Genomic DNA, 21,416 nt, shown 5'->3' on the forward strand with positions numbered 1-21,416 from the left:
CGCCAGCCGTGGGACTGTTCGCCTCCATGGCCGTGGTGCTGCTGGGGGGCGCCCGGGCGTCCAGCCTGCTCTTCCGGAGGCTCCTGTGGGACGTGGCGCGGTCGCCCGTCGGCTTCTTCGAGCAGACCCCGGTCGGGAACCTGCTGAACCGCTTCTCCAAGGAGACGGACGTGGTGGACGTGGACATCCCCGACAAGCTCCAGGCCCTGCTGACCTACGCGTTCGGACTCCTGGAGGCCAGCCTGGTGGTGGCGGTGGCCACGCCCCTGGCCATCGCGGTCATCCTGCCGCTGCTGCTCCTCTACGCTGGGTTTCAGGTAGGGCGAAGGACAGGGAGGCTCCTGGGGCCCCTGTGTTTGGACAGGCCTCTAAGAGATCCCACCCGGCTGGCCCCCCGGGGACCCCAGAGGACGCCCCAGGCGCGGAGGCACCGCAGTCTGCTTCCAACACCGACTCCGGTCTCTGGCTCATTTATGTCAACGTTCTTTTTATTATCTGCTCCTTTGCCCTGCTGCTGATGCTCAGGCCTATTTCCTCTTCTCCAGTTACTCAGAAATCAAGAAGGCACACAAGGTCTTGGAGACCGGGGGCTGGGGCCGACTCAGATGAACTTAAGAGGGCCGTGGCTTATGCCCATAGGGCGCAGGGGACCTGGAGTCTGTCTCTCCACGTCGCAGCTCAGGGTAGGTCCCTGGGCCAGCGGCTTCAGCGTCACCTGGGAGTGTGTTAGAAACGCAGATTCTCAGGCCCCACCCAAACCTCCTGACCCAGACGTGCTGGACGTGTCGCCCGACAGCCTTTACAGACCCTCCTGGTAACTGCCACGCACGCTCACACGTGGGAACCACTGGCTTAGCTGGGCACACGCCCTGTCCGGGGGCAGGGCCACCGGCCGCCCCCAGCCCACCTTAGCAATCCCAGCACAAAGATCTTCTCAAGCTTCACGTTCATGGAGCAACCCCAGGGAGGATTCCGATTGGCCCTTTATGGGTCATGTGCCCCCCCAGGGAGGATTCCGATTGGCCCTTTATGGGTCATGTGCCCCCCCAGGGAGGATTCCGATTGGCCCTTTATGGGTCATGTGCCCACCCAATCTCATCTGAGTGGCCAAAGGGATAATGTATTCTAACTAGGCTGGGCCATGTGACTACATCCATGCTCAGGTGCCAGGACTGACAGAACTCCTCCCCAGGAAACGGGAAGTAGAATAGGGAAAACATGGTAATCAGACAAAAACCATGGCCACCCCCCATCCTCCTCCTCTCCTCCACCCCAGATTGTCTCTAAGTCCTCTTGGGACTGGGGTGGGGCTGCCTCTCTGCCGAGTGCCTTAGGTCGGGCAGAGGGGGTTTGAGTCCAGGCCCTGCCCCTCGTCACCGTGGAGACTTTGGACCAGCTGCCTGATTTCTCGGAGTCTCGTGTTCTCACCTGGCAACTGCAGCTGACACTAGGCCCACCTAATATGAAGGAGATACTCTTTCTAAAGAGCCTGGCTGGCAGCCCCGGTACTCAGCATGTGCAGCTTCCTGCCTGCTGCTGGTTGCACACAACTGGCGACCAGATAATGACAATTAAATTACCTGAGCGTCACAATGTCCACAGCACCTGTCACGTAAACGCGCAGGCTAATGAGTGGATTCCACTTGCCAGCTGGTTCCAGTGCGCTTTACTGTTTTCTTCCTCCCATGACCTTTCCAAAGTGAAACATTTGGCATTAGTGCTGTGAAATGGGACATATTTAAACTTGCACTAGTTAGACTTCTCCAGAGAAACATAACTGAGAGGAGATAGATATGTATCTATGTAAATATTAAAAGAAATTTATTCTAGGAATTGGCTCACATGACCTGGGGTCTTTTTCTGTAGTGCAGGCCACAAGTTGGAAACGTTGATGAAGGTGAGGTTGAATTCCCCAGGAGACGTTGGCTGGCTAACATAGAGGCAGGGATTCTTTTTACTGACTTCTGAAATCCTTAGTTTTGGCTTTCAGGCCTCAAAAGGATTGAATGAGTGGATTCCCCTCATTGCTGAAGGCATTCTCCTTTGTTGCTTGTAGATGAAATCAACTGTAGATGCAGTCAACTGATTATAGATGCAAATCTATCTACAAAATACCTTCACAGTAACAATCATGCCAGTACTTGCTTGGCCAAACAAGTGGACACCATAACCTAGCCAAGTTGACATATGAAATTAATCATGACAAGCTAGATTATTGGTTGCTCAACCCTGGCTACACATTAGCCCTGACCTCACTCAAAAGGCCTTTAAAAATTTTACCAAAGCCAAGGTGAGAAACCAAGAGATTCTGATTCAAATGTTCTACAGTAGGGCATTGGAGGTTCTTAAATCTTTCCAAGGGATTTTTTTTTTTAAAGATTTATTTATTTATTTCTCTCCCCTTCCCCCACCCCCACCCCGGGTGTCAGTTCTCTGTGTCTATTTGCTGCATCTTCTTTGTCTGCTTCTGTTGTTGCCAGCGGCACGGGAATCTCTGTTTCTTTTTGTTGCATCATCTTATTGTGTCAGCTCTCCATGTGTGCGGGGCCATTCCTGGGCAGGCTGCACTTTCTTTCGCACTGGGCGGCTCTCCTTATGGGGCGCACTCCTTGCACGTGGGGCTCCCCTACGCAGGGGACACCCCTGCATGGCAGAGCACTCCTTGCGCGCATCAGCACTGCGCATGGGCCAGCTCCACACGGGTCAAGGAGGCCCGGGGTTTGAACCGCGGACCTTCCATGTGATAGACGGACACCCTAACCACTGGGCGAAGTCTGCCGCCCTACAAGGGATTTTAAAAAAGAATCACAGAGCTTTGCATCCAGAGAGGGAAAGCAAGTGACCCAAGGCCACACAGCAAGCTTTTAACAGAGCTTGGTCTGGAACTCTGTGCTTGGGGCTCCCTGTGTTTCTGGAAGCTACCTCACCACTCTGTGTCTTCCCCCTCCCCACCCATCAGAGCCTGTACGTGGCCAGCTCGTGCCAACTGAGACGCCTGGAGTCAGCCAGCCACTCACCTGTGTGCTCCCACGTGGCTGAGACGTTCCAGGGCAGCCCAGTGGTCAGGGCATTCCGGGCCCAGGGCCCCTTTGTGGCTCAAAGCAATGCACATGTGGACAAAAGCCAGAGGGTCAGTTTCTCACGGCTGGTGGCTGACAGGTAATGAAGGGCCTGGGGGCAAAGAAGAAAGATCCTGTGATTCCATCTGTGTCCCCAGAGGGTGAGACCAGAGGTCCAAGCGAATTGTGTGGCCCAGAGAGGTCAAGTGGCCTGCACAAGGTCACACAGTGAGTTGAGGACAAAGCTCAGGCTAGATCCCATTGTGAGCAGATGGAACCTGACCTGAGGGGCCCTCGACAGCAGGGGAGCAGTAGCAGGTACAGGTATCAGCAAAGGGAAGAAGCCCAGCCTGTTGCCTTGGCGACAGAGCAGCTACATAAGCATCCCTGGACTCCTTTTGGTGCTAAGAAAGAACAAAAGCACAAGATTTGAGCAGAGGCAGACATAGGTTCCAATCCTGGCTCTGCCACTTATGAGCTGGGTGACCTCAGGGAAGGTACCTAACCTCTCTGAACCTCATTTGTCAAACTGGAATAGTGTTCCAGAGTGGCTGGGAGAATTAAATAAATACACTCACAGCTAATGCTTGTAACATGCTTGCACCGTGCCTGGCACTGCTCTGAGCACTCTGCGTGGATCAACTTATTTAATCCTCTTAACCACCCGAGAGGCAGAGACTAATAGATGGTGAATCTGAGGCACAGAGAAGTTCATGAATTTTCCCAAGGTCACACAGCTAATACAGGGTGGAGCCAGGATTTGGATCCAGACAGTCTGGGCCAGCATGTGGAGAGGATCAGGCACACAGTAGCTACTCAATAAATGCGAATTCCTTTCTCCTTTCTGCCCAGGTCCCCGGTCAGCTGGGACTAGCAGGCGCTGCAGCTGCAGGCAGTGTTCCGCGGCCCTGTCCTAGAGTAGGGTGCTTCAGTGGGGCCCTTCTGCTGAGAGAGGGGCCTCCCGGATGGTTAGAAAGCACCCACTGTGTGCAGGGCTCGGTGATTTTCACGCTGCACACGGCACGCCTCATTCGATCCTCGCTGCTGTGCTAAGGCAGATACTACTTCATTGTGCTGATGGGTAAACTGGGGTTCAGAGGAGCAAAGGGGCTTCGCCAAGGTCAGCCTGCTGGGAAGTGGCAGCCTCCACGTGGGTCTTGGTTCCTTTCTTCATGTTCGTTCCCTCGTGGAGAAGCACGGTCTGTTGGAAAGGTGTGGCTTTCTGCTAGCAGATGTGGCTGCACCTCCTCGCGGTCTTATGTGTATGGACTTAGGGAAGTGCCTACCTCTTCTGCGCCTCAGTTTTCCCATCTGTCAAGTGGGGATAACAACCCCCCTCCCTTGTGGAGTTGTTCGGAGGACTGGATGTTTTGTATAGTAAAGCCCAGAGCCCCCAAAGGTAGAGATCTCGTTGTTGTCTGGTTCACGATGTGACACTAGCACCTCAAACATGCACACAGTAGGTACATGTTGAATGACACACAGTAGGTGCTCAATAAATATTTGTTGGCTGGATGGATGATAGCATAGGCATTCAGTAACGGGTGCATATTTATTCATGCATTTGATAAATATTGGCTGAGCACCTACTATGTGTTAGGTTTAGGGGATAGAGCTGGGAAAGAGACAGACAGACGCGGTCTCTGGCCTCACAGACCTCATGCTCTATGCTGAGGGTGACGGCTGATTCAGGAGCTTAGTTACCCACTGATGACATCAGCAGTGGGACTGAGAGGAAAGGGAGGAGCAGTCAGGGAAGGCTCGCGGAGGAGGTGACATTTGGGCTGATGGGTGCGTGAAGACGAGTTGGCCACGTGGAGATGGAAGTCGGGCTCGGGCAGGGGACAGCAAGGGCGGGGGCGCTGGGAAGGGCCGCGGCCTGGCATATTCCAGGGGCAGGACAGTGGCCAGTGGGGTGTGGAGAGGACCGGCGCTGGGCCTCCCGGGGCCTCGCACGCAGGCCCCACGGCCCGGGGCAGGGCGTCGCCTGACGCTGCCGCCTCCCCTCGCAGGTGGCTCGCCACCAACCTGGAGCTCCTGGGGAACGGCCTGGTGTTCGCGGCGGCCACATGCGCTGTGCTGGGCAGGGCGCGCCTCAGCGCCGGCCTCGTGGGCTTCTCGGTCTCGGCCGCCCTCCAGGTATTCCCACCCCCTCCCCCCGACCTGGGCTTGGGGGCGCGGGCAGAGCCGGAGACAGGCAGCCCTTCCGGGGGGCCCCGCCAGGACCTGGAGTCCCACCAGCAGTGGATAAGGGACGTAGAGCTCTGTAAGCCTGGGCTCCGCGGGGCCACCTTGCTGGACCTTGGACGTGACCTTGCCCCTCGAGCCTCAGTGTGCTCCTCTGAAAAATGGGGCAGTAATCCTACCCCTTCACTCCAGGTGTCGTAGAGGCCTGTGGAGATGAAGCATGGAGAGCGCATCTCCAGCGCATCACAGAGGGTTCCCTTTTGCTATTAAAGGCAAGATACCACCATGTGGGGTCACGATAAGTGCTATGAAGAAAAGTGTGTGCGTGTGTGTGTATGTGAGACACCTGCACACACAGAGACACATGGACCACTCACTATATAACCCAGACATTGTTCTAAGGGCTCTAGCAGTAGCTCATTTAATCCTGCCAACAATCCCGGTAAGGAATTACTATTATTATTCTCATTTTATGGTTGAGGCAAGTAAGACCTCGAGAACTTGAGGATAAAGCAAAGACAGGGACAGAGCATGGTGGGGATAATCCTTCAGTTGCATGGCCGAGCGAGTCCTCTCTGAGGAGGGGACCGGTGGGCTCTGGCCTGAAGGCAGTACAGGCCGGGACCTGGGGGTGGCGCCTTCCCTAAGAGGGGGCAGCCGGCAGGGCGTGCCTGGCGTGTCTGGGGAACCAGCAGGCAGCCAGGGCGGCTGGAGAGCCTGGGTGAGGAGGGCCGGGCCAGGAGCACACAGGGCTGGAGGCCCCGGGGACATGGTGTGCTCCCAAGGGGGACGGGAAATCGCTGGAGGCCCAGCCGCTCTTGGAAAACTCTCAGAACTGGAAGTCAGCAGGCTTGCGTCCTGCTGGGTGTCCTGGGGCAGGCTGCACACCCTCTCTGGTCCTCTTTCCCCACCAGTATTGAGGCGAGTTGAAGTCTGAGGACCTCTTTCAGCCCTCCCTGCTCCGGTTCTACTGAAGGAGCGGCAGGGTTCTGTTTGCTGCGGGAAAATCCCGTGCCTTGTGCCCTGATCCTTGACTGGCCCGTCCCTGCACCCGCTCTGGGTCCCCCCTCCCAGCTTCTGCCCAGGGGGGCTGGGGCAAGGACCCATGATGGACAGAGGTGCTGCCCGCCCAGACCTCCGCTCCACTGGTGCTGAGCAGGCGTCCACGGCTGACTCACGAGTTTAGTCTAAAGAGAGGAGGGGGCCAGGGGTGGGGCGGAGGGCAGGCAGGCAGGCTCGCCGGGGGGCGGCCGGGGCCCAGCCCCCAACGTCTCCTTGCCCAGGTCACCCAGACCCTGCAGTGGGCCGTGCGCAGCTGGACGGACCTGGAGAGCAGCATCGTGGCGGTGGAGCGCGTGCAGGAGTACGCCCGGACACCCAAGGAGGTGACGGGACGGGTGCCCCGCCGGGTCCCACGGGCGGGCAGCAGGGCACCCTTTGCTCCCCCCACCCAGCCCCCACCAGCCCGGCCAAAGTCCCAGCCAGGGTGCCCGGAAGGGTCAAGAGTGTGGGGCCTGGAGCTGGAGCAAGGGAGCTCCCCCCTTGAGCCTCCAGAGAACACAGGAGTGACAGGGACCTACCCGCAACGTTCCAGAAACCTAAGAGCAACCCAACAAGCAAGTGACAGCGACATTCGGGAAACATAGCCGCGGTGGGATGGCGGGCTGACGGCGGCATCAGAGCCCCCGGCCAGCAACGTCACAGCCACGGAACAGCGCTGGGACTTCCCGGGACGGTCAGAGCAGAGGCAGTGGCACACGCTTCTCCATGTGTGCACACCGTAGGCACGCAATACCTGTCCACTGCTCTCGAGAGCCCCATTTTACAGACAGGGAAATCAAGTCACAAGGGGGGCAGCGTCCTGCTCGAGGTCACAGGAAGAGCAAATGGCAGTGTTGGTCTTTTCCATGACACAGTCCTCTCATCACAAAAAGGAATGTCTGTGCCCATTAGAAGGAGAGAGAAGATTCTGGCTTGACAGTAAAGAGTGGCTTGATAATAATACGAGAGGTCAAGGGTAGCCATCACGATCATTTTTTTTAGGAGGTACTGGGGATTGAACCCTGAACCTCATACTTGGGAAACAGGCACTCAACCACTGAGCTGCAGGTGCTCCCCAATGAGAGCTGGTTTTTTTCATTTACTTGTTTTTAGGAGGTACTGGGGGTCGAACCCAGGACCTTGCACATGGGTAGCCAGCGCTGAACCACAGAGCTACATCCACTCCCCAATGAGAGCTGTGTTTTTTTGTTTCTTTGTTTGTTTTTAGGAGGTCCCGAGGATCAAACCCAGAACCTCATACATGGGAAGCAGGTGCTAATCCACTTGGGCTACATTCGCTCCCCCATCGTCATTTTTGTACCGGATATTATTATTTATCTCTAGCCTTACTAAGCTCTGTGCCTTTTCTCATTTAATTCTCACCATAACCCTGTGAAATAGTGGCAAATGTGCCCATTTTACAGAAGAGGAAACTGAGGCTCAGGGAGGTGGGCCATCTTGGAGAACGCTCCTCTGACTCAGTGTCCCTTCTGCCGCAGGCCCCCTGGAGGCTGCCCAGCTGCGCAGCCCGGCCCCCCTGGCCTCGCCAGGGGCAGATCGAGTTTCGCTGCTTTGGGCTGCGGTACCGGCCCGAGCTGCCGCTGGCCGTGCGCGGCGTGTCGTTCAAGATCCAGGCGGGCGAGAAGGTGAGCGGTTCTCCCACAGCGGCCTCCGCGCAGAGGCCGGACCGCAGGGTGGCCGCAGGGCCACCTCAAGGGCCCCACCTTGGGGCCCCTGGTCTTCAGACTCACCGGGCCCTGATCAGGACTCCTCGGTGTCCCCAAACCCGCTCCCATCTCGGCAACACCCCGCGCCGTCCCCGTCAGCGTCCCCTACAGAGGCAGCGCCCGCCTCCTTCCATCTTCTCCCAGCGCGGCTGGCACGCCGCCTGTGTGCCGGGCAGCGCGCAGCTCCTTCCACGGGCATCACCCAATTTGCACGGACTTGAATCCTGGCTTTGCCAGGGGCGACCTTGAACAGGTCACTTCACAGCTTGGGGAGGAGGGAGGCCTCAGTTTCCACATCTGTAAATTGGGAAAAAACAGCACCGATCTCGCGGAGTTGTGAAATTATCTGAGTTCTTACCTATAAACTGTTAGATGGAAGCTCTTCATATCACCGGGCACAGAGCAAGCACTTCAGAAAGGCTTGCTAATGCTTTTATTTATTATGAATTTTACCCTCCTAAAAACCGTACGAGGAAGTGCCCGTGTGGCCCCATTTTACAGATGCTTGTCGGGGCCCTCGATGAGTCCCTGTGCCCTGCCCGCCCCAACAGCTCTTCCCCGCCGCCCGCCGTCTCCCTGGAACTGCTCCCGGTTCCCAGCTCACCGCCTCCAGGCTGCTCCCCGGGGATCTTCACGGGAGCATGTCACGCTTCTCCCACCAGCTCCAGTTCCCTCAGGGTAGCCCAACCCCCTGAGCTTGACATTCACGGCCCTGCCCAGCCCGGGCACGTCAGCTTCCACTTGATTCATTGCTACACCAGGACTCAGGCAGCCTTGGTGGAGCAGCCGCCTCTGGGCCAAGTGGGCAGACGGTGCGTGCCTCGGCGAGATCACGTTCTGGTGCCTGGCGTGACTTACCTGGCGTCGTACCTAAGCTCCCGCCCGTCTGTTTGAGTTTGCTAACAGCTGCCAATGCGAAAATACCAGAAATGGGGCGCTTTTATAATGGGAGCTGATTAGGGTAAAACCTTACATTTCCGAGGCTGTGAGAGTGTCCAAATCAAACCATGGTCAGAGGTGCTGTCTCCCCAAAGGGTGGCCGCTGGCCATCCGGGACTCCTGCCTCCTGGCAGGGCGAGATGGTGGCTGGTCAGTGCCCTCTCCAGACGCCTTCCCCCAGGCTCAGCTCTGAGCCGTGAGGCGTTCGGCTCGTCTCTCCTGCATCTCCGCTCTTCAGCTCCCGGCTGCTCTGCTGACTCCAGCCTCCAACCTCTCTCAGCCTCTCAGGGTTGCTCTGTCTTTCTGGAGCTGTTGGCAATCTTGGAGTCTTCTCCCACGGCAGGGTGACAGCTTACAGTTCTCTTTCTCTGTGTCCCTTTGCATGTTTCTCCTGTTTCTATCAGACTCCAGCAAGAGGGCCCAGACTCACCCAGGGCCACGCCTCACTGAAGGCCCCCAATCAAACGGTCCCACAATCTAAGCAGAGGCCCTTAATAGAAGTGATCTAATCAACAGGCCCCTTAACTGGATCTAACCAAAATGTGCCTCCACACACAGTAGGTTTACAGGCACAGGAATGGCTTAGCTTGAGAACATAATTTTCTGGGATCCACAAAAGACTCAAACTAAGACACCACTAGTCAAGATTCCACGCAGGAATCTCCTCTCCCATGAAGCCTCCTCTGATTCCCCACCCACCCCCGTCCCAGGTGGTAGGAACACCACCTCCTTGCTTACGTCCACCGCTGCGGCCCGGAACCTGATTATGGAGAACACTGTCTATCACGCTGAGTTGACATTCCATTTGCTCCAAAACCAGACAGTGAGCCTTTGGTGCAAGGGCTCTTTAACTGTGGTACTCCTGGTGCCTCACAGGCATTTGGTGCGGGTGACCCACGTGTTTCATTCATTCATTTATTAAATTGAACCCCCACCACATGTCAGGTCCTGAGGATGCAATGGTAAGCAGGAGAGGGAAGGGTGGGAAGAGGGATGGGAGGCAGATGAAAGGATGGAAGGATGAAGGATGGCTAGTCAGATGGGGGATGGACAGAAGGATGGGGGGACAGGTACAAGGACGGGAAGATGGATGGGTGAGGGATGGTCAGATGGGGGATGGATAAGGGATGGACAGAAGGAGGGGACAGATAGAAGGATAGAGGACAGATAAAAGGATGGGCAGACAAAAGAAATGGGATGGGAGGATGGGGGAAGAATGGAAGGACAAGGGATGGATGGAAAGATGGTGTTGGAGAAAATGAGAGATGGAAGAATAGAGGTATGGATGGATAGTGGGAAAAGGAAGGTTAAAGGGTAGATAAAAGGTGCTGTGTCAATGAAAAGATGGGGTAGAAGGAAGGCTAGGGGATGATAGAAGGATGGAAGGGTGTGGTAAGGGTGGAAGGATGGGGAAGGATAGAAAGAGGTCGGGATATAGAAGGAAGGGTGAGGGGATAGCTGGAAAGTCAGGAGACATTTTTCAGGATGAGGGCAAGACAGAGTAAAAAGAAGAACACTAGAATGGAAGGATGACGTGTGGAAGGGTAGATGGATGAATAGTTAGATGGAAGGACAGATGAAGAGATGGAAGGATGGATGCTAAAGGTTGACGGCTGGCTGGGTGGAAGGATGGACAGATGAACAAATGAAAGGACAGATGAAAAAACAGTAGGATGTATGCCCAAAGGATTATGGATGGATGGATGGATGGATGGACGATTGGACCTTGGTGCAGGGAAAACCTCTTCCCAAGAAATGCCCATGAACCCTCCAAGCCCCAGCGTCCCTCCTCGGGCCAGCCCTGCTCAGCACAGGCCTTGCCCTCCCATCCCCTGGCAGGTGGGCATCGTAGGCAGGACCGGGGCTGGGAAGTCCTCCCTGGCCAGGGGTCTGCTGCGGCTCCTGGAGGCGGCCGAGGGCGGGATCTGGATCGACGGAGTTCCCATCGCCCACGTGGGGCTGCACACGCTGCGATCCAGGATCACCATCATCCCCCAGGTGAGGCGCGGGGAAGCGGGGCAGGGATGGAGGGGCAGGCCTGGGCCACGTGCGGACCTGCTGCCCCACCCCCGGCCAGGACCCCATCCTGTTCCCCGGCTCTCTGCGGATGAACCTCGACCTGCTGCACGAACACGCGGACAAGGCCATCTGGGCGGCCCTGGAGACGGTGCAGCTGCACGCCTTGGTCACCAGCCTGCCTGGCCAGCTGCAGTACGAGTGCGCCGAGCAAGGGGACGACCTCAGGTAAGGCCAGCCCCAGGGGTGGGCGATGGGGCGGCGGCACCCCTCCTTGGGCACCAACGGGACCTCTGCCTGCCTCGTAGATGTATCAGCCCGTTAACAATCCTAACACCAGTCCGATCCCTTATCAGCAATTTCAAATCCAACAAAGCCTCTGAACACCAAGTTTCTTCTTCCTAAATTTCACTCCTAAATATATTGCATGGCAAAACCCAACTTCACCAGACATGAGGGTATATTTAGTGTTGAGTTATTCCACTTAATAGTTATTTTACTACCAAAATGTTGTGGTTGTTACTGGGTGCTGAGCCCAGAGACCCACCGGGGGTAAGCAACAAATGGGGTATGACTTTTTTTTTTAAAGATTTATTTTTTTTATTTCTCTCCCATTCAACTCCCCCCTGCCCCAGCCCCCTGTTGTCTGCTCTCTGTGTCCATTTGCTGTGTGTTCTTTTGTGTCTGCTTATATTCTTATCAGCGGCCCCCAGAATCTGTGTCTCTTTTTATTGCGTCATCTTGCTGCATCAGCTCTCCGCATGTGCGGCGCCACTCCAGGGCAGGCTGCACTTTTTTCACACAGGGCGGTTCTCCTTATAGGGTACATTCCTTAAGCGTGGGGCACCCCTACATGGGGGACACCTCTGCGTGGCAGGGCACTCCTTGTGTGCATCAGCACTGCACATGGGTCAGCTCACCACATGGAAAGGAGGCCTTGGGTTTGAACCCTGGACCTCCCATGTGGTAGACGGATGCTCTATCAGTTGAGCCAAATCCGCTTCCTGGGTTATGACTTTTAAAATCCCGAGACATCCTGTATTAACTCTGAGGTCTTGCCGGATAAGAAATGGTTGCCACACACTAGCGAGACAGTGTAGGCTGGAATTCAGGCTCCTCTAACTTGCCAGCTGTAGGTCTTTGGGCAAGCCACTTAGCCCGCGGTGCTTCAGTTTCCTCACCTGTGAAATGGGAAGGACAGTAACAGTCCCTGCCTACCTGGGTGAGGGCGAAGTAAGCTACACGTGTGAAGCGGCTGATGCAGTGCCCAGCGCCTGGGAGACAATAGATGCTCATTTTAACCCTCAGTGTCACTAGTCCCATTTCACGGAGCTGCAGCCTGAGGTTAGAGACTTGCCCAGGGGCCCCCAGCTCATGAGTGGTGAAGCCGGACCCCGCTGGGCCCAGGCACCCCAACCCTCGACCCTCGTCCTGCAGCCTCACCCCTACCCCAGCACCGAGACTGTGTCCCCTCTTGGCCTGTCCACAGCAGGTTCTGGTTCTTTAAAGAGAGGCTGCTTTGTGGAGGGTGTCCTGGGACAGTCCAGCTGCACGGGGGCCCCAGAGGCCAGTTCCCCCCTGGGTCAGGGGTCTCACAGGCCGTTGTGTCCAGAGCCTCAGTTTCTCCACCTGTAATGAGAGGAAGGGAAGAGCTGTCCCAGGGCCAAGCTAGGCACCCGCTCAGCACTCTCTTGGCCTCGCCATGCTGGGTGGTGCGGGAGGGAAGCACCAGGGCCCTGGAGTCATGTCCTGGGCTTGAATCCGGCTCTGCCAACAACTGTGACCCGGGCCAGGTCACATCATCTCTGTGTCCATTTGCTCCTCTGGAAAAAAGAGAGAAGAATGATGCCAAGTTTTGTGGTCAGTATGAGAATTGAGTCAATAAATCTCTGAACACTTGGAATGTTCTGGCACAGGGTGAAGACCACAGACACGTTCGTTGTAAAAACAGCCATTTCACAGGAAACCGAGGCACAAAGGGTTTGAGCCACTTGCTAAGGTCACCCTGATCAAAAATGGCAGGATGGGGATTCCAGCCACGTTTGTCTGACTGCAGACCCCATGGGTGGGGACGCCCGTACACACCCACGCACCCCCAACCTGCTGCTGCCGCAATCAGGGGTGCCCCTTCTTGGGCGTGCCCTCAACATCCTGATGTGCAGGCAAACAGATGTCCGGCCTGACTCCCCCACTCATTCCCAGCGTGGGCCAGAAGCAGCTCCTGTGCCTGGCACGTGCCCTGCTCCGGAAAACCCAGATCCTCATCCTGGACGAGGCCACGGCCGCCGTGGACCCTGGCACGGAGCTGCAGATGCAGGCCGCCCTGGGGAGCTGGCTGGCCGGGTGCACCGTGCTGCTCATCGCCCACCGCCTGCCTTCGGTGATGGACTGTGCCAGGTAAAGCCCCCCCACCGCACCAGGTAAAGCACCCCTCCCCTGCCGACCCCAGCACCCTGGGTTTAGAGGGTCCCACAGCAGCAGGCAGAGGAAGGGGCCATGGGCAGCCAGTCCATGCCCACAGGAGTCAGGGCTGGATGGGCCCTGGGAGTGGATACCATGCGCCCACTGTACCAATGCCAGACCGATGGCCAGAGGCAAGAGATGAGCCCAGGACTGCATGCCCAGAAGATGCTTCCAGGCTGGCTGGAAACCTCCGGGAAGGCCAGGCTTCTGGCAGCGCGCCTCGGAACACACGCTGGGCCCTCGGGGGTGCAGCGTGCTGGCTGGTGTCGCAAGAGCGGCCTCTCTCCCCGCCCCTGCAGGGTGCTGGTCATGGATGACGGGCAGGTGGCAGAGCAGGGCAGCCCCGCCCAGCTGCTGGCCCGGAAGGGCCTGTTCTACAGGCTGGCGCAGGAGTCAGGTCTGGTCTGAGCCAGGCCCTTCGCCCTCGCGCCCGCCCGGAGAGATTGCTGTGCCCTGGAGATGCTGGCGGCCCTGGGCTCGTGGGCGGCCCTGCTCGGCGAGGACTCCTCTCTGCTCTCTGGGTGACCACTGGCAGATTATCCCGGAACGTCGGACCCAGAGGCCCCCAGCGCCCCCCAGTCTGGGCGCACCCAGCCCTGCTGCTCCTGGAGACTGAACCTGCAGCGGCTTGCTCAGCCCTGGCTGCCCGCTGGGCTCTCCTGGGGAGCTTAAGACAGAAAAAAAACGAAAAAAAGCTGACCCAGGCCCCACACCAGAGGAATTAAATCCGCAGCGCTGGGGGTGGGGCCTAGGCCACGGCAATCCACTTTTTCAAGCTATTAACCTTGTTATGTTGAGATAATGGTAGATTCCAGGCGGTTGCGAGCGATGACACGGGGAGCGCCCGTGGATGCTGTTTCCAGTTTCCCGCGAAGGTCCCTCTTTCAGAGCTACAGTTCAGCATCACGACCAGGACTTTGACATTGGTGCAGCGCCCCCGTCTCATTCACATTTCTCCAGGTGTATTTGTACTCATGCAGTTTCATCACGTGCAGGTGCACGTACCCACCCCCAGTCGAGACATAACATTTCCAGCACCGAGATCCTCCGTGTTGCCCTTTCATAACCGCACCTGCTCTCTCCCCGGCCCTGCAGCCACTAACACGCTCTCCATCTCGGCCACTGTCTTTTTATCATGTGATGCCACCATGCAGCCGGGACGGGGAGCAGCTGGGCATGTCCTGCCCCTGCTCCGTCCCCGTGGATAAGCTCCCCGGAGCGTCCTCCCGGGGGGATGCACAGGACAGGTCTGTCCCCACCAAGAAGGGGCCGCCTCGGCGGGGTGCGAGCAGGTGAGGCATGTACAGGTCCCAGGAGGAGCTTCGAGGAGCGGGGACTCAGCCCCACGGGCCAGGGCTTGCAGGGTTCATACTCGTGGGTGCGAAAGCCTGGATTCCGGCTTCTCGGCGGGAGCCCTGGCAGCGACGGGGACCCCTGGGGAGCGGGAGGTGAAAGCCAGGGTCAGGCCGTGGGTGGAGGCTGCCACTTGCTTTCACGAAGGGTATTTCTGACAGTGGTTGGCAAAGAGGAACTGAGGGACTCAGGTCGCCAGGCCTGAGGTCGCTCATTCCCCTGGAACAGGCAGGGCGGGGAACCAGATAGCCCCTCGCTCGCCGCTTTCGGCCCGGGCAGGGTTTCTCCTTGACCTCCCGGGATGGCTGCAAGGATAGAATAAACTAATACACGTAAGGGCTCAGGGCAGACCTGGCACAGCGTAAGTGTCCAATAAACGTGCGCGACCACTCTCAATGCTGTTGTGTTTGGGGGCTTTCGTGGGACCACAGAGGAGGTTTCCCAGCCTCGGCGCCGTTGATCCTGGGGCTGGATCATGCTCTCTTGGGGGAGGGGGTGTCCTGTGCATTGCAGGGTGTTGACCTTTTTCCACTAGGTGCCAGTAGCCACCCTCCCACCAGTTATGACAAGAATGTCCTGACTTTGGCCAGTGTTCCCAGGGGGGTCAGAATCCTCTCATTTGAGAACCCCTGGCCAGCCTCACCCACTGCCATCAATAGTGCACCCACAGTCACTTGAGCGATGGCTGCGAGCCAGGAGGGATAGGGCCACCTCCTGCTTGGCCAGGACACAGGACCCACCTCAGCCGGACCACAGGCTGATGGCTCAGCACGACGTAGGGCTCTGTGACCCCCCCCCCCCCTCGGGCACAGAGTAATCTAGGCCTTGACTTAGCTCCAGCTTCTACCCCCTTTGCCAGGGTCTGGCCAGAAGCTCATGTGGACACCTTCAAACTGGGGCGGGAGTCACAGCCTTCAGCTGCCCACAAAGTGCTGACCACTGTTAAGAGCCACTGCTAGCTCTGCTCTGCAGATGAGGAAACTGAGGCTTGGAGAGTAGACGTGTCCAGCCCCTTGCCTGAGGCCTTGAGCTCGTTAGTGGCAGAATGGGGGTTGCCCCCCAATCTCTCTAACACTAAAGCTCCAGTCCTCGCACAGGGGTGACTCTCTGCCTTTAAAGAAAAGAAGGGCACTGGATGGGTGCTTTCCTTCTCTCTGGAGCTGAGCCTCCCAACGTCCGCTTCAGAGAGCCCTGCCAAGGCGGTGGCAGCTGTGTCTGGGGTCATAACCTCCCAGAACCTCTCCGTGGACCCAGTGTGCCAGGGCATGGAGTGTGTGCCGTGGGTGGCCGGCATGTGCAGGGCCAGCACCCACACCGGGTCCTTGGAGCAAGCCTGCAGAGACGCCTGGGTGACGGAGCCCGGAAGGCAGGGGGACCCAAGTTAAATCCAGAAAAGCCGTAATACGGACCTTCCCGGGCCTGTGCCCTGGGTGGCACGTCCCGCTCTTGCGGCTTCTTTAACCTCAGCTGTGTAAACTCAGGCCTGCGTGCCAGCCCTGGCTCTCCGTGCCTCGTGCCCAGGAATGTGTGACGCTCACACCCGGGCCCTTTGATGGGGCAGGGAGGATATCAGGCCTGTGCCACGGAGAGCTGAAACAAGCAGGGGTCTGCACCCGGGAGGTCTAGCTCTAGGCCACGCTCCCAACCACTAGGCCAGGCCGTCTCGTTAGATCTAGAAACACCAGCTCACCTGTAAGAGCTGGGATCCCACTCCCGAATCCCGCTGGAGGAATGGGCAAGGGCCTGTGAGCCGAGGGATTTCCGTGTTTGTTCATGGCTTACCCCGGCATCTAGAACAGGCATATCAGCAGGCGCTGACCGCACCACTGAATGAATGGATGGATGAATGGATGGATGAGTGAAGGGATGGGCGGATGGCATCTTGTATGCAGGTGTCCTTGGGGCCAGGCATGGTCCTTTGCTCCATGTTTTCATCCTCACATCCGCCCGACCAGGAGGACACAACAATCCCATTCTGACGAGAAAACCGTGGCTCCAGAAGGGCCCGTTCCAGAGGACCAGGGACCCTCAGCCCGGGGCCAGGCACACGCGGCTCGGTCCCGGATCAAAAGAATCTGGTCACTGAGTGCATCTTGCTCTTGAGATGGGGATACAGCAAGGAATAAGCAGGTAGGAGGCCCTGCTCTCATGGAGCCACACTGCAGCCACAGGGAGGGGAGCAAGCAATGCTGATTCCTGGGCAAGAGGGAGGACCCCGAGGCAGGACGGCGGCCAGCAAGGAGGTGAGCGTAGCTGGGGAGGCAGGTGGAGTCGTGGGGGCAGGAGAGGGCAGAGGTTACAGGAAGCCAGGGCTGGCGTGACCCTGGAGGAAACTGGAAGCCACAGGAGTGACATTTGTGTGTTTTCACGGGGCCACCGGGGCTGGTGGTGAGGGGCAGAAGCAGGGAGACCTGGGAGGAGGCTGTAGCGATACCAGGGGAGGTGACTGTTGGGGCAGCAATGAGGGACAGCAGGGGGCTCGATCCTGGAGGTGCTGGGGAAGTCAGCGGGATTTGACGCAGGCCAGGGGAACAGGGAACGGACGAGCAGCTCAGCACTGGGGAGCATCAGGCCTGGTTCCCCACTCTCCGGGCCTAGGGCTCGGCACATAGTAGGTGCTCACTGCCCTTCTCCTTCCACACACCTTCCGTCCTAACCTGGCGCTTCCTGCTCCATGCTTCCTCCCCTTCCTCTCCACGAAGCCCCCCGAGCCCTGACCCCTGTCTCTTGACCACCCAGATGCCCCTGCCACCTACCAGGCCAGCCCTCTAAGACCTGTTCAGGCTCTGACCTGGGGTGCGGGTGGGTGGCGAGGGCAGATGGGTGGTCAGGAGACAGGGGTGAGGGCTCTACCTGCATCTAGAACTAAGACTCCTCACCTGGCGCATCAGTGAGGACTTAGCCTAACAGTGAGAAGCTTGCCAGCTGCTCTGAGCACTTTCGGACTCCGTGGCCCCTAATATAAGCTACTGCAACTGGGGACTGCAATACTGGAAGGCAGGCTGGCAGTGCTGGAACATTCTCTCTGCACCCAATACTTGGTGTGTGGCTTTCAGGTATGGCAGAAGCGCTGGGTTCCCCAGCAATTCCTCGCTAACCAGACTCGCCCAGTTTGAACTCGAGACACTAAATAGATCCACTGCATTTTTTCCCCAACCTCACCATTATCCAAAACTCAGACACAAAGTAATTCAGGAAAGGGAAAGGTACTTCACTTCCATATGCACCCCTGCATTTCCCAGCTCCCTTTGTGGTTTTCTGGGGCTCAGGAACTAATTTTGGTCTGTAAGTGGAATTGACTTGTGTCATTTCTGGCTTGAGATGCTTTGGGGTAGATGTGGGTCATCCACATTCTCTCTGCCTCTGCTGACCCGGCAGCCAGCCCAGAAAGATGATGTCCTAGGACCAAAGCAATCTGGATGTCTCCATTGCTGCATGGAAGACAGCGCCCTGAAGAGGCATCTGACCCTCACCAAAATTGTATGAGCCTTCATGTTCAATTCTCAAGACTTCATGGTTCATTTGTTTTTGCAGCACAGCCTAGCCTATCCTGACTAATACAAAGGGATTTTCAGGGTAATTTTGGCCACATGTGATTTTTGCCTTGCCCGTGTCTTAGAAACTGATCTGGCCACCGGTACCACATACACATACAGTTCAGCTTCACAATAATCCCATCAGGTAGGTATGATGAGCCTGTTCTGCAGACGAGGTAACTGAGGCTCAGAGGCTAAGTGACTTGCCCAGGGTCACACAGCCAGCAAATGGGAAGGGTGGGACTCAAGCCCAGGTCTGACCCCAAAGCCCCGGTTCTGTCCACCTTGCCATGCTGACTGCCCACTAAATCCCACCCCGATTCTTGACCTCTAGACACCTCGCTTCTGGCAAGAGCTCCCACACATTTGCCAAAGGGAAAGATAAGCAGACAAGAGGCGGCCCTGTCCTGGCTGTCCTGGAGGAGATGGCTGAAAGCTTTTACTAAATGCCCCCCCAAAAACCAGAAGAGTCATTTAGAAAGAAATAAAATTTGTTTTTTACTGCAATTTGCAAATGTTCATGTTTCCAGTGTAAGTCATTACAAAACAGATACCCATGAAAATTTTGGTTTACCTAATATGACAGAATGGTATAACTTACAAAAAATATATAAATATATATATTCACCTAAAAGAAAAAAGATGCTTCTCTGGGTCTGAAGTCAGCAATGCAATCCAACCTCTCTCTGCTTTTTGGGTCTCACTTTGGTCTTCAACCAAGAGACCCGAAGGCGGGCCTTGAAGCACTCTGCTTCCGTTTACTTCCAGAATCACCGGGACCAATTACCGAAGGCAGGGCCCGCTTGCCTATTCCCTGGGGATGCTGCTCTGCCTGACACTTCCTCCCAAAAAAGCAAACATCTTGAGACTGTTTTTCTCCCTGGAGCAGTATTTTAAAACAAACAAAAAACCCAAACAACCCATCACTGATATTCGTGAGTGGGCTCTCTTCTTGTCCTGAAGACCTGGCAACAAAATGTTAAGGTCTCCACGCGGCCGCCTTGGCAGCTCACCAGATTCCAAGGGGGAGAAACAAAGATCTAAAATGGAGGTGGGAGTGTGCAGTGGGACCCTCTCCAGTGCCAACTGGTGGTATCTGTGGGAAGGGGGGCGTTGGGGGGTCCCTAGCGCCAGTCACTCTGAATGCTTCCTAGCCCCTCACAGGTACCACGACAAGTAAGCCCGTTCGAGCAGGGGGGGAGAGGCGGGCAGGAAGGCCAGGGCGAGGCTGGAGCGCCCGGGGCGGCGAGCAGCAGGAAGAGGTAAGCCGCTGCCCTGGCGCTCCAGGGCCCGGATGGCGGCGCGCTCGGCCACGGCCCTGGACGAGAAGGGGCGCAGGTGAGGAAGACCGCCCCTCTGCCCCCGCGGAGGCTGCTCTGAGACGTCGGTTTGCAGCGTCCGAGGGCCTGGAAGACCAGAGGGTGGGTCCAGGCCGGAGTGTCCACGGCCCTCGGGGCCCTGCCCAAGGGCGAGAGCGACCTTCGCCAGGCCCCAGGAGCTGGAGTGCTGGGGCGGAGCGGGCCGAGGCTGCTGGGGGCCTCGGGAGGCTTCCCCCTAGGTTCCGAACCGACAGGTTTCAGCTGGGGAGCTCTGAGTTAGGTGGCTGATTTGGTCACTAGCATACTTTACGCGACCGACTTCTTGGGAAGTCCGGCTGCCAAAACCTCCCGTGGGAAGTTGCGGCGGAGTGTCTGGCGGGTCCGACGGAGGCCAGGGGGGCGTGTGCTTTGGGTGGGATGCGTCGCCGTGTCTTCTCCCAAGCCTTCATGGCTAGTTCCGGGCAGGGAGCCCGATGGTGCCTTGTCTGTGGTTTGGTGTTTCGGATTTTTGGTTCTGTTATTTTTTTGGTTTCAGTAGGGGAGACCTGGGGTTCCAGAAGACGCTGACCCTTCTGCGGATGCTGGGGTGTGGGGCCCTGCCGTTTGGAGCAGTTGCGACTGCACCGCAGCTCAAGCCAAGTTGGCATCTCGGGCCATGCTGTAGAAAAGACCCCTCTGCTGCAGGAGTTCGGAGGGGGAGCCGAACTCCCGGACTTCTCCTTTGTCCAGGACGATGACCCTGTGGGAGGAGGGGACACAGCCATGAGGGGTAGGAGAGGGCTGGCACCTACCTGGGGAGGTCACACCTTTGGGTCACTCTGCTAGGACTGCTACAGAAGCCTTCCAGCGGGTGGCACTTCCGCAATTTCTATTTCCCATCAGTGACAATGGACCGTAACTCTCACCCTTCCCACCTGCCCCCACATCAGTGATGGGGAGAGCAGTAACGAGCGCGATAACAATGCCAGCCGCTCACACTGGGGCCCCGTCGCACTCCAGAGCACACCACTGTCCACAAAAGGGGTGGCAAACGCGTCCTGTAAAGGGCCAGACTGATACTTTTGGCTTTGCAGGCCACGCTGTCTGTTACAGCTCCTCAACTCTGCGATAAGCATAATGTGAACGCAGCCGTAGACACTAGAACAGGAGCGGTCGTGTGCCAATAAAACTGCAAAACTGGGCAGCGGCTGAAGGGCCTGTGGGGTGCAGCCGCGTCCACTCTGACCTCACTTTCCTGTCTCATGTGTGCCAACACAGGTCAGGCACCTGGAAGGTGCTGAAGCACATTCTCCATCAAAGAGCTTCTGGGACTTGTTAAAAGCCTCACGTCACTCTCCTGCGGCAAACCCAGCGGCTTCCGGTGGCCTTCGAGGAAGTTCCAATCGCCTTACCATGGCCCACGCACTCCAGCCCCTGCCAACTTCCTGGCCTCCTCTCGGACCACTCTCCCCACTGTGTCCACCCCTGGCACACTGGCCTCTTCAGGCCTTTGAATCCGGCCAGCTCCTTTATGCCCACTTAGGGCCTGTGCACTTGGCCAGGCTCTCTAACTAGAATGTTCTTCCTCTAGAAAAAAGTTTCACTGGAGAGGGAGCGGATATAGTTCAGTGCTTGAGCACCTGCTTCCCATGGACGAGGTCCCCGGTTCAATCCCGGTACCTCCTAAAACAAAAGTTTCTTTGGAGAAGCAGACTTGGCCCAGTGGTTAGGGCGTCCATCTACCTCATGGGAGGTCCGCGGTTCAAACCCCGGGTCTCCTTGACACGTGTGGAGCTG

At 57.2% G+C, this 21,416-nt stretch overlaps 2 protein-coding genes across 10 annotated transcripts in view; one reads left to right on the top strand and one right to left on the bottom strand.

Annotated features, from left to right (window-relative positions):
* The window catches only part of ABCC6 (ATP binding cassette subfamily C member 6), a 50,370-nt gene extending 35,189 nt beyond the window's left edge, over nt 1-15,181 (top strand). For 2 of the 6 annotated variants that reach the window (XM_058286375.2, XM_058286376.2), the window contains exons 23-32: nt 7-317; nt 546-683; nt 2,960-3,159; nt 5,072-5,198; nt 6,530-6,631; nt 7,787-7,933; nt 10,793-10,951; nt 11,031-11,197; nt 13,172-13,366; nt 13,732-13,982. In XM_058286375.2, coding sequence (XP_058142358.1) covers nt 7-317; nt 546-683; nt 2,960-3,159; nt 5,072-5,198; nt 6,530-6,631; nt 7,787-7,933; nt 10,793-10,951; nt 11,031-11,197; nt 13,172-13,366; nt 13,732-13,840 — 1,655 coding nt within the window. In that variant the 3' untranslated portion in view covers nt 13,841-13,982. Of the gene's footprint in view, nt 1-6; nt 318-545; nt 684-2,959; nt 3,160-5,071; nt 5,199-5,438; nt 5,545-6,529; nt 6,632-7,515; nt 7,560-7,786; nt 7,934-10,792; nt 10,952-11,030; nt 11,198-12,885; nt 13,079-13,171; nt 13,367-13,731 lie in introns of those variants that run through there. The other 4 variants (XM_058286377.2, XM_058286378.2, XM_058286379.2 and 1 more) reach the window with 4 other exon arrangements.
* Nucleotides 15,182-18,794: 3,613 nt separating this feature from the next.
* The window catches only part of ABCC1 (ATP binding cassette subfamily C member 1 (ABCC1 blood group)), a 135,497-nt gene continuing 132,875 nt past the window's right edge, over nt 18,795-21,416 (bottom strand). For all 4 annotated transcript variants that reach the window (XM_058286383.2, XM_058286381.2, XM_058286382.1 and 1 more), the window contains one exon: nt 18,795-20,379. In XM_058286383.2, the coding sequence (XP_058142366.1) occupies nt 20,271-20,379 (109 nt within the window). In that variant the 3' untranslated portion in view covers nt 18,795-20,270. The remainder of the gene's footprint in view (nt 20,380-21,416) is intronic.

This window comes from Dasypus novemcinctus, chromosome 23 (genome assembly GCF_030445035.2).
Source record: "Dasypus novemcinctus isolate mDasNov1 chromosome 23, mDasNov1.1.hap2, whole genome shotgun sequence".
Lineage (NCBI taxonomy): Eukaryota > Metazoa > Chordata > Mammalia > Cingulata > Dasypodidae > Dasypus > Dasypus novemcinctus.